At 40.0% G+C, this 17452-nt stretch overlaps 1 protein-coding gene across 2 annotated transcripts in view; it reads left to right on the forward strand.

The window, feature by feature from the left end:
* The window catches only part of Dennd4c (DENN domain containing 4C), a 143715-nt gene that overhangs the window by 74437 nt on the left and 51826 nt on the right, over positions 1 to 17452 (forward strand). For both annotated transcript variants that reach the window (XM_045148693.1, XM_045148685.1), the window contains exons 14-17: positions 1746 to 1781; positions 1860 to 1990; positions 8298 to 8430; positions 16901 to 17107. In XM_045148693.1, the coding sequence (XP_045004628.1) occupies positions 1746 to 1781; positions 1860 to 1990; positions 8298 to 8430; positions 16901 to 17107 (507 nt within the window). The remainder of the gene's footprint in view (positions 1 to 1745; positions 1782 to 1859; positions 1991 to 8297; positions 8431 to 16900; positions 17108 to 17452) is intronic.

The following is a 17452-nucleotide window of genomic DNA, read 5'->3' on the forward strand; positions in this document are numbered from 1 at the left end:
GATTCTCTATCCCCCACATAAAGCCGGATGTAAAATGTGGCATGTGTCTGGCATTTGTTTGCAGTGGCAAAAGACCCTGGTGTGCCCATAAACACTCCCTCCCATACAAATGTATAAACAATTTAAAATATTTTTTCTAGGGCTGTAGAGATGGCTTAGCAGTTAAGGTGCTTGCTGAACCTCAGGACTCATGTTCAACTCTCCAGGTCCCACATAAGCCAGACACACAATGATACAAGCACACAAGCTTGTACATGCACACAAGGGGATACTCATGTCTGGAGCTTGATTGCAATGGCTGGAGGCCCTGCCATGCCAGTTCTCTCTCTGTGTGTCCCTCTCATTCTTGCATAAACAATAAAGGCAGTCTGTTGCACTTTCCTCAAAAATATTTTTCTAATATTTAATTAATTTACTTACTTACATATTTGAGAGAGAGAGAGCGTGTGCGCCAGATAGAGAGAGGAGAATGGGTACATCAGGGCCTCTAGCCACTACAATAAATGAACTCCAGACACATGTACCACCTTGTGTATCTGGCTTTAGGCAATCACCTTAACCATTGAGCCATTTGCCCAGCCCCCCTAAAATATTATTTTGATTTACTTGAGTGAGAGAGAAGAGAATGAATGGATGTGCCAGGCCCTCTTGCCACTGCAAACTGCAGACACATGTACCATTTTGTGTGCCTGGCTTTACATGAGTAATGGGAAATTGAACCTGGACTGGTATGTTTTTCAGGTAATACTTTTAAAGGCTGAGACATCTGTCTAGTCCAATAAATAAAATTTAAAAACAAAAGAGCCAGGTGTGATGGCCCATGCCTTTAATTCCAGCACTGGGGAGGCAGAGGTAAGAGGATCTCCATGAATTTGAGGCTAACCTCAGACTACGTAATGAATTCCAGGTTAACCTGGGGTAGAGCAAGACCCTACCTCAAAAAAAAAAGTTTCTTTCTTTTTTTTTTTTTTAAAGAAAAGAGAAGGAAGAAAGGAGGAGACAAAAGACACCAAAACTATTTTTTTTTTAATTCCTATTACCCACAGAACAAAGATGCTTTCAGCATATAGGTCCTATAAATATATTATGATTTTTTTTAATCTACCTGGTACTAGGAAAGAAAAGATCTGTATTTTTTGGTTTGTTAGCTTGTTTTATTTTTTTTTTTTAATTTATTTGAGAGAGAGAAAGAATGAATGGGCACACCAGGGCCTCTAGCTGTTGCAAATGAATTCCAGATGCATGCACCCCCATGTGCATCTGGCTTATGTGGGTACTGGAGAATTGAACCTGGGTCCTTAGGCTTTGCAGGCAAGTGCTTTAAACACTAAGCCACCTCTTCAGCCCTGTTTGTTTGTTTGTTTGTTTATTTTTGAAACGTTTGTTTATTTTTGAAACAGCATCTTACTCTTGCCTAGACTGATCTGGAACTCACTGTGTAGCCAAGACTGGCCTTGAATCCACAGTGAACCAGTCTTCTGAGTGCTGTGATAAAATGCGTGAGTTACCACACCCAACTTCACATAGGGTCTCACTCTAGCTCAGACTGACCTGCAATTCACTATCTAGTCTCAGGCTACCCTCTAACTTGTAGCGATCCTCCTACCTCTGCCTTCTGAGTGCTGGTATGAAAGGTGTGGACCATCAGGCCCCATAGATCTTATTTTTAAAATTGGATTTAAAATAAAATTTTTTATTAAATTCAGGAGATATTTTTACTAAGATTTTCTTTTTTCCTTTTCTAGTTGTTTCCTGATAAAGGTGTAGAGAAAGCAGATAAGGTATATTTTTCTTATTGCTACATTTCAGAATTAGATCTTGCTTACATGCAAGTTAATTGGATAATTATTTATTTTCAGGTTGATTTGGATTCAGCAGAAGATACTAGATTGATAGAACTAGATGACTCACAGAAAAGTGAGCACACTGTGTTTATAATGCCACCTGAGCCACCTCCTGAGGACGGGAAAGACTTTTCACCAAAGTACAGGTAGTGTGGCTTTTTTGAAGAGCTACTTGGTCACAGCTTGGATAGTTTATTTTACCATTATGAATAGAAGTTTATCTTAGTAGTTTGTGAGAAATGAATGTTAATGAAGTTGCCACCAGCTATTATAAGAACAGCTGACCTTGTTGAAAGGGAAGCCAGATGCTTAGTAGTTTCTTGTGTTTCATTATATTTTCATCTTTAAAAATTTCAATGTAATCCTGATCCTGCCCTCCAAGGTCTGGAGGAGGCCCCTGTAGGGTCTGGCTCTGTTCTCCACCCGCCTTTTGGGTCCTTCTCCTTTTTTACCCCCAGCTGGAGTTGCTGCCCTAAGTGAACAAAATGTGTGTGGGACTGGCACATCCTAGTAGGCGGCCCTTGGTGCCTGCTGCCTCAGCACCTCATTCTCCTGCAGCAGCCCTGGCTTCCTGCCTCCTCCCACAGCCTGCCAAGGGGCTGTTGGCCTGCTCCCACCCAAGAGAACCCAAAGCGTTACGGTGTGTAACTGCAGGTGATGTTTCTGCATTTATAGCAGTGTTGAAAACCCACCTGTTTTACACCCAGCAAAGGGTACAGTTTCTGGGGCAGGCAGAAATGGCTTATAGATAGTGTCAGCCGCCAACAGTGATTCCAACAAGTAGCTACTGGAGGGAATATACCCTTTAAAAATCATTTTAAAAAGTTGTATGAAACAGTTAATTAGGGTGTTTGTGATTTGCCTTGCTATATATGCCATGTTAGCAATGATTTCCTGTGGTGGAGGTTTGGCCTTGCTTATAATTTGACTTACTAACTTCTGGCCTAGGCATGACAGTGGGCATGTTCCCAAGCACTGGCTAGGCCCATTGTCTATATTCTGTGTTCGAAAGGTTTATATATGTAATTTTGGGGTCCCTAGTCCTTACACATTTTACAATTACCTCATTTTTCCCATGTATATATTTGAAAAAATGCTAATATATATAGAAAAATGGTTCTTAAAGCTTATGTGGGATTTTTCCATTTCATTGGATTCACATCATTTTGTAGCATCTAAAATAACCAGAATGGTCGGGCATGGTGGCACATGCCTTTAATCCCAGTATTGGGGAGACTGAAGTATGAGGATCACTGTGAGTTCCAGGCCACCCTGAGACTACATAGTGAATTTCAGGTCATCCTGGGCGAGACCTTACCTCAAAAACTAAATAAAAATTTTAGTTTAAAATTTTTCTCAGTTTTCTCACTTCATTTGGGAGTTTTGTTGTTAATAGAAATACAGTGAAATTCTTATGAATTAGTGAGACAGGACATTTATACATTTTCTGTTAAAATAAGCATAACAGATGAGAATTTGAATAAAAATCTTTTAAGAAACCATAATGAATTATGGTTATTTTTATTACTATGGTCATGAGAAGACACAGTTTAGTAAATTTACAAAATGAAACAAAACGAAATGTTTTACATTGTTTACCAGTTCTTAGATTTTATTATTCTATGTATGTGTATTTTTAGTGTATGTATGAGTTGATTTTAGAAGTTTTCTTTGTAACCTGTGTTTACCTTTACTGATTTGAATAATTTTCCATGCCATTGAGTTTTTTCATGCCTTATTATTTTAATGACCATATTGCATGCAGTTAATGTCATTTATTTAACCAGCTTCCTGTGGATTTCTACATAGTACTTTGCTATCGGTATCTTTGTGGGCATGGAGTGCTTTTTTGAAGCTGTATTTCTAAAAACAGTCCCTCTAAGAGAAATTCAAATGAACATTTTCATAAAGAGAGAGAGGGAGGCTTTGTCATCTCAGCTGGGCTACATGAGAATGAAGATCAGAGAGTGGCTTAATAAAATACTACTGTCATTTCATGTCATAGAATTCATTTATTAAGGTTTAACTTTTGTAATTTAGAATTCTGGCATTAACACACAGGTAAAATCAAACATGAAATTATAGTATCTCTAAGAAGAAAATTGACTAAAGAGGGGCCTGAGAAAATGGCTTAGCAGTTAAGGCGTTGGCCTGAGAAACCTAAGGACCCCAGTTCAATTCCCCAGGACCCATGTAAAGCCAGACACACAAGGTGGCACATGAATATGGAGTCTGTTTGCAGCAGCTGGAGACCCTTATGTCCCTTCTCTCTGTCTGTGTCTCTCCTATCTCATTTTGCTTGCAAATAAATAAAAATATTTTTTAAAATTGACCAAAGAAAATAAGTAGACAATTTCCAGGAAGAAATCCAAAGTATACTCACCTTCTCTAACATCCAAAGACATTGCAGGCTGGGGCTGGGGAAATGGCTTAGTGGTTAAGGCATTTGCCTACAAAGCCTAAGGACCCTGGTTTGATTCCCCAAGACCCACGTAAACCAGATGCACGAAGAAGCACGTGCATCTGGAGTTCGTTTGCAGTGGCTGGAAGCCCTGGCACGCCCATTCTCTTTCTTTTGATCGGCTTCTCCCTCCCTTCCTCCCTCCTTCCCTCCCTCCCTCTCTCTCTCTCTCATAAATAAATAAAATATATAAAAAATATATTTAACAAGGAAGAAAAGAAAGAAACAAACAAACAAACTAAAGGCTGGGGAGATGGCTCAGCAGGTAAGGGTGCTTGTTACAAAGCCTGTCAGTCCGTTAATTCCTTAGCCACTCACATAAAGCTGGGCAGCATTTGTTTACAACAGCAAGAGACTCTTTGTGCCTTTACACATATAAACATATGCACACACCCGACAAACAAAAAAAAATCAAAGAACCATCAAACCAAACTGATAATAGAAGCATTTTCAATAATAATGATCAAGGCTAGGTTATAGTACTAGAATACTTACTAAGTATAACTTAGTATATGTATAGTCATTATACAGTGATTATAATAATTTTAATTATGTTGATAAACATTGTTTTACAAACCCTATTTATTATTGGGTGCTCATCCTAAGAAGTTAAGCAAACGTGTTCACAAAGATATTCATGCAAAAATATTTAATAACCTAATAATGTCCAGAAATAGTGTCAGGCACTGTGAGGTCATGGATATCCAGGTCATTTTGTGTCTGGAGGAGCATATTCTAAGGAGTCCTACCCTTCCTTTGGCTCTTACATTCTTTCAACACTTCTTGCACAATGGACCCTGAGCCGTGGAAGGTGTGATAGAGATATTGCAGTACTGAACACTCTTCTGTCACTTCTTCTCAGCACCATGGTGCCTTCTGAGTCCTCCCAAGGTCACTGCCATCTGAAAAGAGAAGCTTCTTTAACCAAAAGTGAGAGTAGCATTAATATATGGCTATGAACATTAAGAGAAGTGCTTTCTGGGCAGTTCAGTATATACATTCAGCCAGACACCAGCAGACATTACACCCCTAGGGCTCATGACTTCTGTTGTAGGTTTTCAGTATCAGGGATGTATTCTCTCCCATGGAGCAGGCCTCTAGTCAAATTAGAGGATGGTTGGTTTCCCCCATAACAGACATGCCACTATTACACCCACCAGCTCATTTGGCCTGGCTGGCCAAATACAAGGCTTGCAGTATCCACTATTGAGTATCGTATCTTCACTGGTGATTCTCTCTCTCCCATTGAACTGCATTGCAGCATGGCTTTTCCCAGCTTACTGTCAGCTGGTCTACATGGAGGAGGTTATCAGCTCAGTTCCAGCAGGATTTCTCAGTGATCTTGCAGCCTGAGTATGTGGAGTCTTCAGCAATAGGGTCTAACCATCTAATCCTGATGGGAAACCAAGGGCCTCAGCACTGGCCTGTAATGTTTTAGGGGCATCAGGGACCTCCCTAGCCAACAAGTCACTGGAAGGAGTCCCATCCTTGGTACTGAAAATTTTTGAGTAACAGTCTATGGCTTCTGAGTGTTCCATTATCCAAAAAAGTATGTTTCCATATGACTTATTTTTTTTCTTCCAATTTTTTTTTTTGAGGTAGGGTCTCACTCTAGCCTAGGCTTACCTAGAATTCATTATGGAGTCTCAGGGTGGCCTCAAACTCACAGTAATCCTCCTACCTCTGCCTCCTGAGTGCTGGGATTAAAGGCGTGCACCACCACACCCGGCTTTCTTCCAATTTTTTATTAACAACTTCCATGATTATAAAAAATACCCCATGGTGATACCCTCCCTCCCCACACTTTCCCCTTTGAAACTCCATTCCCCATCATACTCCTTCTCCCTCTCAATCGGTCTCTCTTTTAATTTTGATATCATGATCTTTTCCTCCTCTTATGATGGTCTTGTGCAGGTAGTGTCAGACACTGTGAGGCCATGGATATCCAGGCCATTTTGTGTCTGGAGGGAGCATGTTGTATGGAGACCTACCCTTCCTCTGGCTCTTACATTCTTTCCACCACCTCTTCCGCATTAGACCCTGAGCCTTGGAAGGTGTGATAGAGATATTGCAGTATTGAGCACTGTGGTCATTTCTTTCCATCACCATGATACCTTCTGAGTTGTCCCAAGGTCATTGCCATCTGAAAAGAGAAGATTCTCTACAAAAAGTGAGAGTAGCATTAATATAAGGGTATGAACATTAACAGGAGTGCTTACTGGGCAGTTTGATAAGCACAGTATGTACATTTAGCAAGACAGCAGCAGACTTTACACCCCTAGGGCTAATGACTTTCTCTGGTCTAAGTTTTCAGTATCGGATGTATTCCCTCCCATGGAGTGGGCCTCCAGTCCAATTAGAAGGCAGTTGGTTTCCATCATGACAGACGTGCCACTATTGCACCTGTTGGCTCATTTGTCCTGGTTGACCAAATATAAGGCTTGCAGTGTCCACTGTTGAGTATCTTCACTGGTGATTTCTCTTTCTCTCATTGAACTGCATGCAGGCTTCTTCCAGCTTTCTGTCAGCTGGTCTACATGTTGGAGGTTATCAGCTCAGTTCTAGCAGGATTTCTCAGTGGCCTTGCAGCCCAAGTATGTGGAGTCTTCAGCAATAGAGTCTTACCATCTATTCCTGCTAGGAAACCAGGGGCCTCGACAATGGCCTATAATGTTTTGGGGGCATCAGGGACCTCCCTGGCCAACAAGTCACTGGAAGGTATCCCATCCCTGGCACTGAAAATTTTCTAGTAACAATCTATGGCTTCTGAGTGTTCCATTGTCCAAATAAATAAATAAATAAATAAATAAATAAATAAATAAATAGGATTCCATATGACTTATTTATATCCTCTTAGGTTTTGATTAACTCTCCCTCCCACCTTTCCTTTACTCAGATCTCTTCCCCTAACTTCACTTAAGCCTTTTCACCCCCATTAATCTGTTCTTCTACTTACATATATACAGTACCATCCTATTAAGTACCCCCTCCCTCCTGTTCTTTTCCCTTTATATATCCTTTCTAGCTTACTGGCCTGTGCTAGTGAGTTTTATTCCTACTCACATAAAAGTCCAATCATTTGTAGCTGTGATCCACATATGATAGAACATGTGACATTTGGCTTTCTGGGCTTGGGTTACCTCAGTAAGTATAATACTTTCCAGATCCATCCATTTTCCTGCAAATTTCATAATTTCATTTTTCTTTACTGTCGTGTACTCCATTGTGTAAATGTGCCATATCTCCATTATCTGCTCATCAGTTGAGGGACATCTAGGCTGGTTCCATTTCCTAGCTATTGTGAATAGAGTAGCAATAAACATGGTTGAGCAAGTATTTCTAAGGTAGTGAGATGAATCCTTAGGATCTATGCCAAGGAGTGGTTTTTAAATACCAATGCAGGGTAATTTCCTAAAAAGAAAGTTAGTTACGAAGTATACTAAATCTTATTTTAAAATATAATTGTATATATTAGATTCTGTTGAAAGTCATTAATTCTTTTAAAAGTAAGATGTTAGGGTTTTCTCTTGCCACGAATTGGTTGAAAATACAAACAGCCTGGGAAGGAGCTAATTTCCATGTAGTGGGAAACTTTATCTCCTTAGGAGTGTACAGTTTTGAAAAGAATACCATAAAGATTTTAAAGAATATTGGGCTGGAGAGATGGCTCAGTAGTTAAGGTGCTTGCCTGCGAAGCCTAAAGATCCAGGTTCACTTCTCCAGGTCCCACAGACGCCAGCTGCACAAGGTGGCACATGCATCTGGAGTTTGTTTGCAGTGCCTAGAGACCCTGGTGCACCCATTCTTGTTCATATTCTCTCTCTCTCTCTGTCTCTAATAAATAAATAAAATAAATCTTTTTTTAAAAGTTAAAAAGAAGATTTTAAAGGATACTAAGTGGATACTTCTTGATGTTTAGAAGTATTTACTAAATAATATGAAGAGCTTAATGTATTATAAGTCACCAGTTCTAATTTTGCTTTTTATTTTAGTTACAAATGCTTTCCAAGATTGGACCGTAAGCTTTTTGACAGACCACAGGAGTTGAAACTTTGTGTTAGTAGACACCCTACTGGGAATAGCATTACAAACAGCCCTGCTCTCATGGCTAAAAGAACTAAACAGGTCAGATATTCTTTATTTAATACATGTTAACTGAAAATGTAAAGTGTGTCTATGTGATATGCAGTTTATAATATGGAACAATCATTTTCAGCAATCATTTGCAGACCCACTGTGATTATTACTAAGTCTAACTAGATTTCTTGCAACCTTAATTAATAGTGGGGCTGTCTTTTTTTGATTACTTATATTTATGCTTAATTTAGGAGAAACCAGGAGCACCAAATACTTAAATACAATTTTATTGAGATGTAATTCACATTCTAAACAATTACACTTAATGAGTACAATTCAGTGGCTTCCCCACACCTTCAGTGTATTTATTTTTTTAATTTATTTTTATTTATTCCCCCCACCAGTGGCTTTTAATGTGTTTATAGGTTTGCACAACCACATCACAGTTAATTTCAGAAATCTAAATTATCCTAGAAGAAATCCCACATCCTTTAGCCATTAGATCCCACAGTCTATACTCTGCAGCCCTGGCAACAACTACTCTATGTTCTGTCTCTGTAGATGTGATGTATGTCTGTTCTAGGTATCTCATATAAATATGATAATAAAATTACATTTTTTTGTGATTGTCTCTTTTCACTTAGCATAATGTTTTCCAGGGCTATCCGTTTTGCCGCAAATACTTCTTATTCCATGGTATACCTACCAGTTGACCTATTCATGAGCATGTAGACGGTTCTTATTTTTTGACTGTTAATGAATAATGCTGCTATAAGCATTTGTATACAAGTGTTATGTTAGGTATTTTTTAATTTCTCTTGGTAATATCTAGAAGTAGAATTAGTGTATCATATGATAACTTGGTTTAAACTCTTCAGAAAATGGCAGACTTTTCCAAAATAGCTGCATAATTTTACATTTCCACCAACGTTGTATGAGTTCTCATTTCACAATATCTTTGTTAGTTCTTATTATAATCTGTCATTATTACTATTATTATTATTACCACCTAGTTGATATGAATTGATGCCTCACTATACCATTGATTTTATTTTTTCATTTCTCAGGTGATTTATGTAAACATATCCTATAGGAAATGTTACATTCTAAAGGAAGTTTACATAAGACAGTCTAGACATCTTACTTAACTACTATATCTCATTATGGATTAAAGAATTAAGCCTTAGTTAGATGGGCATAAAATCAACATTCTTTTTCAAAAATATTTATTTATTTGAGAGAGAGTGGGCACACCAGGGTCTCCAGCCACTGCACACAAACTCCACTTGTATGCACCACCTTGTGCATCTGGCTTACTTAGGTCCTGGGGAATTAAACCTGAGTCCTTTGGCTTTGCAGGCAAGTGCTTTAACTACTAAGCCATCTCTCCCGTCCATATACACATTTGTTACACAGGCATTGACATGTTTAGTTTCTTTAAAACATGGAAAGTTCAAGAATGAAATTCTTAGTTCAAGTTTTACTAATTCCTGGATAGTCCCCCAAATCCTATACATATTTTGAGATACTCCTTTATTTCATAGAATTCTTTTATTTTTATTTTTATTTATTTATTTGAGAGAGAAAAAGAGGCAGAGAGAGAGAGAGAGAGAGAGAGAGAGAGAATGGGTATGCTAGGGCCTCCAGCCATTGCAAAGAACTCCAGACATATGTCCTCCATCTGGATAACGTGGGTCCTGGAGAATTGAACTGTGATCCTTTTGGTTTTGCAGGCAAGTGCCTTAACCGCTAAGCCATCTCTCCAGCCCCCAGAGTTCATTTTTTAATATCTCAGAGAAAAAACTAAATAACTTAAAATTTTTTATGTATGGCGGGGGAGAATGGGCGCACCAGGAACCTCCTGCCCCTATAAATGAACTCCAGATACACAAGCCACTTTGTGCATCTGGCTTTATGTGGGTACTGGGAAAGTGAACCTGGGCTGTCAGCCTTTACAAGCAAGTGTCTTTAACCACTGAGCAATCTCTCCAGCTTAGGATATTGCTTCTTAAGATTGGAGTTCATAGGCAGGCGTAGTAGTGCATACCTATAATTGCAGTACAAGATCTCAAGGTTGTCTTCAGCTACATATCAGGTTCAAGGCCAGCCCAAGCAAAAATTTAAAGAGAGAGAGAGAGAGACTACATAGTGAATTTTGGGTCAGCCTGGCCTAGAGTGAGACCCTACTTTGAAAAACAAAACAAAACAAAACACCACCACCACCAAAACCTCACAAAATAATAATAATTGGGACCAGAGAGATGGCTCAGTGGTTAAAGGTACTTGTTTGCAAAGCCTGATGGCCTGGGTTCCAGTTCCCCAGTACTCTTGTAAAGCCAGATGCACAAAGTGACACATGTGTCTGGAATTTGTTTGCAGCGGCGGGAGGCCCTGGAGTGCCCATTCTCGTTGTCTTTCTGTCTCTCACAAATGAATAAGATTTTTTTATTATTCACAACTTTTATAATTATAGACAATAAATCATGATGATTCCTTCCCCCCAATAAAAATATTTAAAAAAAAATCCTTAGAAGAGTAATAATTGCCAGGCATAGGCTGGGCGTGTGGCATATGCCTTTAATCCCAGCACTCAGGAGGCAGAGGTAGGAGGATTGCTGAGAGTTCAAGGATATCCTGAGACTACATAGTGACCTCCAGGTCAGCCTGAGCTAGAGTGAGACCCTACCTTGAAAAACCAAAAAATTAAAAATAATAATAATTGCCAGGCGTGGTGGCACACACCTTTAATCCTAGCACTTGGGAGGCAGAGGTAAGAGGATTGCCATGAATTAAAGGCCACCCTGAGACTACATAGGGAATTCCAGGTCAGGCTAGGCTAGAGTGAAACCCTACCTCAAAAAAACAAAAAATAGCCAAGTGTGGTGGTGCATGCCTTTAATCTCAGCATTTGGGAGGCAGAGGTAGGAGGATCACCATGAGTTTGAGGCCACCCTGAGACAGCATAGTGAATTGCAGGTCAGCCTTGGCTAAAGTGAGACTCTACTTTGAAAAACAAAAAATAAAACATAAATAAAATTTAAAAAGAAAACGAAACATTAGAAATGTAATAATTAATATTTGAGATTCTCATGACCTTTTTTACTCCCCAAGTTTTTTTTTTTAATTTATTTATTTATTTGAGAGCGACATACATAGAGAGAAAGACAGATAGAGGGAGAGAGAGAGAATGGGCGCGCCAAGGCTTCCAGCCTCTGCAAACGAACTCCAGACGCGTGCGCCCCATTGTGCATCTGGCTAACGTGGGACCTGGGGAACCAAGCCTTGAACCTGGGTCCTTAGGCTTCACAGGCAAGCGCTTAACCGCTAAGCCATCTCTCCAGCCCCTCCCCAAGTTTTTATACAACTCCAGGTATATAGGCATAATAAATTATAAATATATTTTAAAACAATTCTTTGGTGTACATGTATATGTGCATATATATAATATACAATTTTGCCATTTATTAAAGACAGAAGCAAATCTGCATACTAATAAGGTAGATGTGCTTATTTATTTTATATAAATAATTAAATCTTGGGGCTAGGAAGATTGTGTAGTATTTAAAGGTGCTTGTATGCAAAGCCTGTGGGTCCAGGTTCAATTACCCAGCCACTCATGATAAAGTTGGACACAAAAAGTTAGCCTGGACTAGAGTGAGAACCTACCTTGAAAAACAAACAAACAAAAAAGTGGCACAAATATCTGCCATTTGTTTGTTTTGACAAGCGGCTCTGACCCCCACCACTACATGTAAATAAATTAGTAAATATTTTTGTTTTGGTTTGGTTTTTTGAGGTAGGGTTTCACTCTAGCCCAGGCTGACCTTGAATTCACTATGTAGTCTCAGGCTGGCTTCAAACTCAACAGTGATCCTCCTGCCTCTTGTCTCCTAAGTGCTGGGATTTAAGGTGTGCGCCACTACACTGGGATAATAATTTTTTGTTTTTGTTTTTGAGGTAGGGTCTCACTGTAGCCCAGGCTGACCTGGAACTCACTCTTGTAGGAAGCCCCAGGGTGGCATCCTACTGTTGCCTCCCAAATGCAAGGTTCAAAGGCATGCACCACCATGCCTGGCTTCAGTAACTTTTTAAAAGAATTAAATCTTTACTGACACTGTAGGATATAGAGCATCATCAATGTTTTTCAGAGTTGATTGATATTTTGATTTTATAATTGTAAATGCTGAAAATGCCACATCATATAGATCCTAGTACAGAATGGTCCAAGTATGTTTAGGGTCATTCCAGAAATTGTTGGAAATTCTTATCTAAAGCCAAAATAGTACTCTGTGTGTGGGGGGAGGAAGAGGTTTAATTTTTTTTTTATTTTTTTGAGGTAGGGTCTCACTTTAGCCCAGGCTGACCTGTAATTCACTATGTAGTTTCAGGGTAGCCTTGAACTCACCATAGTCTTCCTACCCCTGACTCCTGAATGTTGAGATTAAAGGTGTGCGCTACCACTCCTGGCTTTTTTAATTTTAATTTTAATTTTAATTATTTTAATTTTATTTTTTGTATTTTGAGGTAGGGTCTCATTGTAGTTCAGGCTGATCTAGAATTCACTATGTAATCTCAGGTGGCCTCAAACTCATGGCAATCCTCCTACTTTTACCTCCCAAGTGCTGGGACTAAAGGCATGTGCCATCATGCCCAGCTTTTTTGTTTTGTTTTGTTTTGTTTTGTTTGTTTTTCGAGGTAGGGTCTCACTCTAGCCCAGGCTGACCTGGAATTCACTATGGAGTCTCAGGGTGGCCTCGAACTCATGGCAAACCTCCTACCTCTGCCTCCCGAGTGCTGGGATTAAAGGTGTGCACCACTACTCTCGGCTCCGGCTATTTTTATTTTGAATTAAATTCAAGTCAGCAACTCAACAGCAATTTATTTTTTCAGTACTGGTGATTGGACCCAGGGCCTCATATGTGGCTAGCAAGCACTGTACAACTACTATCCCTAACACTCAAGAGCAGCAAGTTTTAAAATGAAACATTATAATATATATGTGTGTGGGTGTGTGTATACATACATATACACACACACACACATATATGAATATATATATTCCAAATATACCAATGTCATAATTACAAAAAAACAGTTTCCATAACTTAATATTTACATGTTGTTGTAGTTACCTTCTCATTGCTGGGATGAAACACCTGACCAGAAGCAGCTTATGAGAGGAAAGGGTTTGTTTTAGCTTTCCGACTCATGGGGACGCTCTATGATGACAGGGGACAGCATGGCACGAACAGAGGCTGGACATCACCTCTGCCATAGCAGGAAGAAACAGCAGCAGGAGAGTGAGACAACTACCATTGCAAGCTAGGGGCTAGTAAACCTCAAGGTCCATTTCCAGCAACACACTTCCTCCAGCAAGGCTCCTTCTCCCAAATTGCTACCAGCTCTTTAGCAAGTATTCAGAACACATGAGTTGAGAGGAGACAACTGTTTCAAACCACCACACAATCTGAGGAATGCTGCTGATATAAACATTAAGTTTTTACATTAACCATTTTGTTTCTATAAGAACAAGAAACTTGGGCTAGAGAGATGGCTTAGCAGTTAAGGCACCTGCCTGCAAAGCCTAAGGACTTAAGTTCAACTCCACAGAACCCACATAAGCCAGATGCACATGGTGACACATGCAGTGGCTAGAGGCCCTAGTACACCCATTCTCTCTCTCTCTCCCTCCCTGTCTGTCTCTGTAATAAATAATTTTTTAAAAAAAAGAGCAATATACTTGTTATGCATAGTAAAAACACTGCAATTCATTACGTACTGTAGTGAGTCTCTAGAGTAACAGTCTTATCTGAGCTTTTAGGTGAGCTTATCTCAGGAACTAGGATACTGGTCTCTCAACTGCCACTAAATCTCTACTGAGTCAGTGGCTCCACATTCTTTGTTTTGTTCAGACTCTAAAAATGAATCTCAAAGACAATGAAGGATGAATTTACAAAGAGAAACTTTATTGCATAAAAGAAAGCATATTTGGAGAAAAGCTTATTGTGAGAGGACACAAGGAGTTCCCATACAAAAGGTAACCCAGGGACAGGCTAACAGCAAGTGCCTTTGTCTTAAGACTTAATAAAGCCTTACTGAGAAATTACTGAGTTGGAATGAGTCTGATTGGTTAATTTAAGTATATATGGGGAATACTGATTGGTCTAAAGGAGAGTCCACCGGTCTGGAGTGGCCCCTCAGTTAGGTGTAGGATCTTTTTCCTCTCCTTCCCCCCTTTAGATGGACACATGGAATGGGAGGAGGTGGGTCAGCTTTGTTGCCTGAAAGAAGTTTGTATTCTCAGATTTTTCTTATCCAGGAGTGACAATTGGTGCTTGCAGGGCTTCCTTATCAGGCAATTCCATGTCAGAGTCCAGGGTCTGCATCTAGACTATAGGATGTCCACTCAGGATATTCTCATCAGATGTTAGAATCTTTTGTCAGGGACTATAGATACCCTGTTGTTTGTATAGGGCTGTGACCCAGACTAAACTTCATATCAAACATGGCTGCTGTGAGCCGGGTATGGTGGCACACATCTTTAATCCCAGCACTCGGGAGGCAAAGGTAGGAGGATTACCATGAGTTCGAGGCCACCTTGGGACTACAGAGTGAATTCCAGGTCAGCCTGAGCTAGAGAGAGACCCTACCTCGAAAAACCAAAAAAAAAAAAAAAAAAAGATTGCTGTGAGCTCAAGGCTACCATGAGACTACATAGTGAATTCCAGTTCAGCCTGGGCTAGAGTGAGATCCTATCTTGAAAAAACAAAACATGGCTGCTTTGTTCCTAATTCTTATCAGTACACTACCCCCTAATAAGAGCTGAGGTATTTCAGGCAGCATTGATTGGTGGAGTGTGGCATGACGGCATGGGTAGTGCAAAAGGTACATGGGGCACATGTTTTATGTTCAAATCCCAGGCTGCAGTGGAGTCACACCATGCATGCCAGGCAAGCACTGCCAGATGACCTTGGATCCAGTATACATTTGATTTTGAATTACTATTCGGTTAGTGCATGTACAACCTTTTACTGTTGCCAATTTTTTCATGACCCCTTTTTTATTGGTAGGAACAAATACCTAGCTAGAAGCAGCTAGGGAAGGAAAGAGTTTATTTTGGTTTACAATTTCAGATGCTAGAGTCCTGGGGCGTGGTGGCACATGTCTTTAATCCCAGTACTATGAGAGACAGAGATAGGAGTATTACTGTGAGTTCAAGGCCAACCTGGGACTATAGTGAGTGTCAGGTCAGTCTGGGCTAGAGTGAGGCTCTAGCTCAAAAATCAAGCCAGGCATGGTGGCACACGCCTTTAATTCCAGCACTTGGGAGGCAGAGGTAGGAGGATAACCGTGAGTTTACGACCACCCTGAGACTATACATAGTTAATTCCAGGTCAGCCTGGACCAGAGTGAGACCCTACCTCAACCCCCCCCCCCACTACCAAAAAAATCAAGAAATAGGGCTGGAGAGATGGCTTAGCAGTTTGTATTCTCAGATTTTTCTTATCCTGCAAACCAAAAAGACGTTGCCTGCAAACCAAAAGACCCAGGTTCAGTTCCCCAGGACCCACATAAAGCCAAATGTACAAGGTGGTGCATGCATCAAGAGTTCATTTGCAGTGACTAGAGGCCCTGATGCACTCATTCTTTTATCTCTCTATACTGAATGATATAGTAAAATTAAAAATAAAATTTAAAAATCGGGGTAGAGTCCATCATGGAGGGGAAGGCAGGTATACATGGCCAGAGAGGGAGGAGAGCTGGTTACATTGTGTTCATATGAAGCAGCAGAAGACAAATAGGATGTGGGGGCTGAGACCAAACTTAAAACTGCAAGGCCCACCTCCAGTGATCCACTTCCTCCAGCAAGACTCCACCTCCTGAAGAGTCTACAGCCTTCCCAAATAGCCACTAACAGGGGAACAAATGCTCAAACATATGGGCCTATGGGAAACATTTTTATGTTCAAACCCCATATTCAGTTACATGATCCCATATGCAGTCATGACCCATAGCTTAAGAAGCTGGGTTGTAAACCACAATTCATGGAATGAGGTAGCACTAAGTAAGAATTCACCCACAGAAGTAAAACAATGAAATGCTTGATTTTCCTTTTTCCTTTTTATTTCTTCCCATCTCTTCAGCCTGATTTTGGGTTTTTTTTTTTTTTTTTTTTTTGGTTTTTCGAGGCAGGGTCTCACTCTGGCTCAGGCTGACCTGGAATTCACTATGTAGTCTCAGGGTGGCCTCGAACTCACGGCGATCCTCCTACCTCTGCCTCCCGAATGCTGGGATTAAAGGCGTGCGCCACCACGCCCGGCTTTGATTTTGTTTTTTTTTTGAGACAGGTTCTTACATAACCCAGGCTGGCCTTACAGTCACTATGTAGGTTATGATGTCCTTCAATTCCTGGTCCTCCTGCCTCCGCCTTCCAAATGCTGGAATAATAGACCTGCACCACTACTCTGAATTTGGTTAAATCCTAAATACATTAATGTTTTATTTATTCTCTTTCTAGGAGATTAAAACAGCGCATAAATTGGCAAAGAGGTGTCATACAAATCCTCCACAATGGGCCAAGTGTCTGTTCAGTCATTGTTATAGTTTGTGGTTTATTTGTCTCCCAGCCTATGTTCGAGTTTCTCATCCTAAGGTTAAAGCGCTACAGCAGGCATACGATGTACTAATTAAAATGAGAAAGACAGATGTGGATCCACTTGATGAGGCAAGTATAAGACACCCAGTTGCCATTATAAATTGGTTTTATTTATTTATTTGTTGAGGTAGGGTCTTTGTTTAGCCCAGGCTGATGTAGAATTCATGATAATGCACTTACCTCAGCCTTCCAAGTGCTAGACTTATTATATAGACCTGTTATTATAGACTTGATCCAATATGCCTGGCTGTCATTATTTTAAAATGAACTTATAAATCTTGTTTGTTAAACAGGCATCTTTTTGTCACAGAGCATAAAGCATAAGGATTGATGAGAAAGGCATTTATCCATACTTGCATTTAGAAATTAGTTATTTCTTAGGTTGTACAAAATAATAGTGATTATCTTTGCATA

The sequence above is a fragment of the Jaculus jaculus genome, chromosome 1 (genome assembly GCF_020740685.1).
Source record: "Jaculus jaculus isolate mJacJac1 chromosome 1, mJacJac1.mat.Y.cur, whole genome shotgun sequence".
Classification (NCBI taxonomy): domain Eukaryota; kingdom Metazoa; phylum Chordata; class Mammalia; order Rodentia; family Dipodidae; genus Jaculus; species Jaculus jaculus.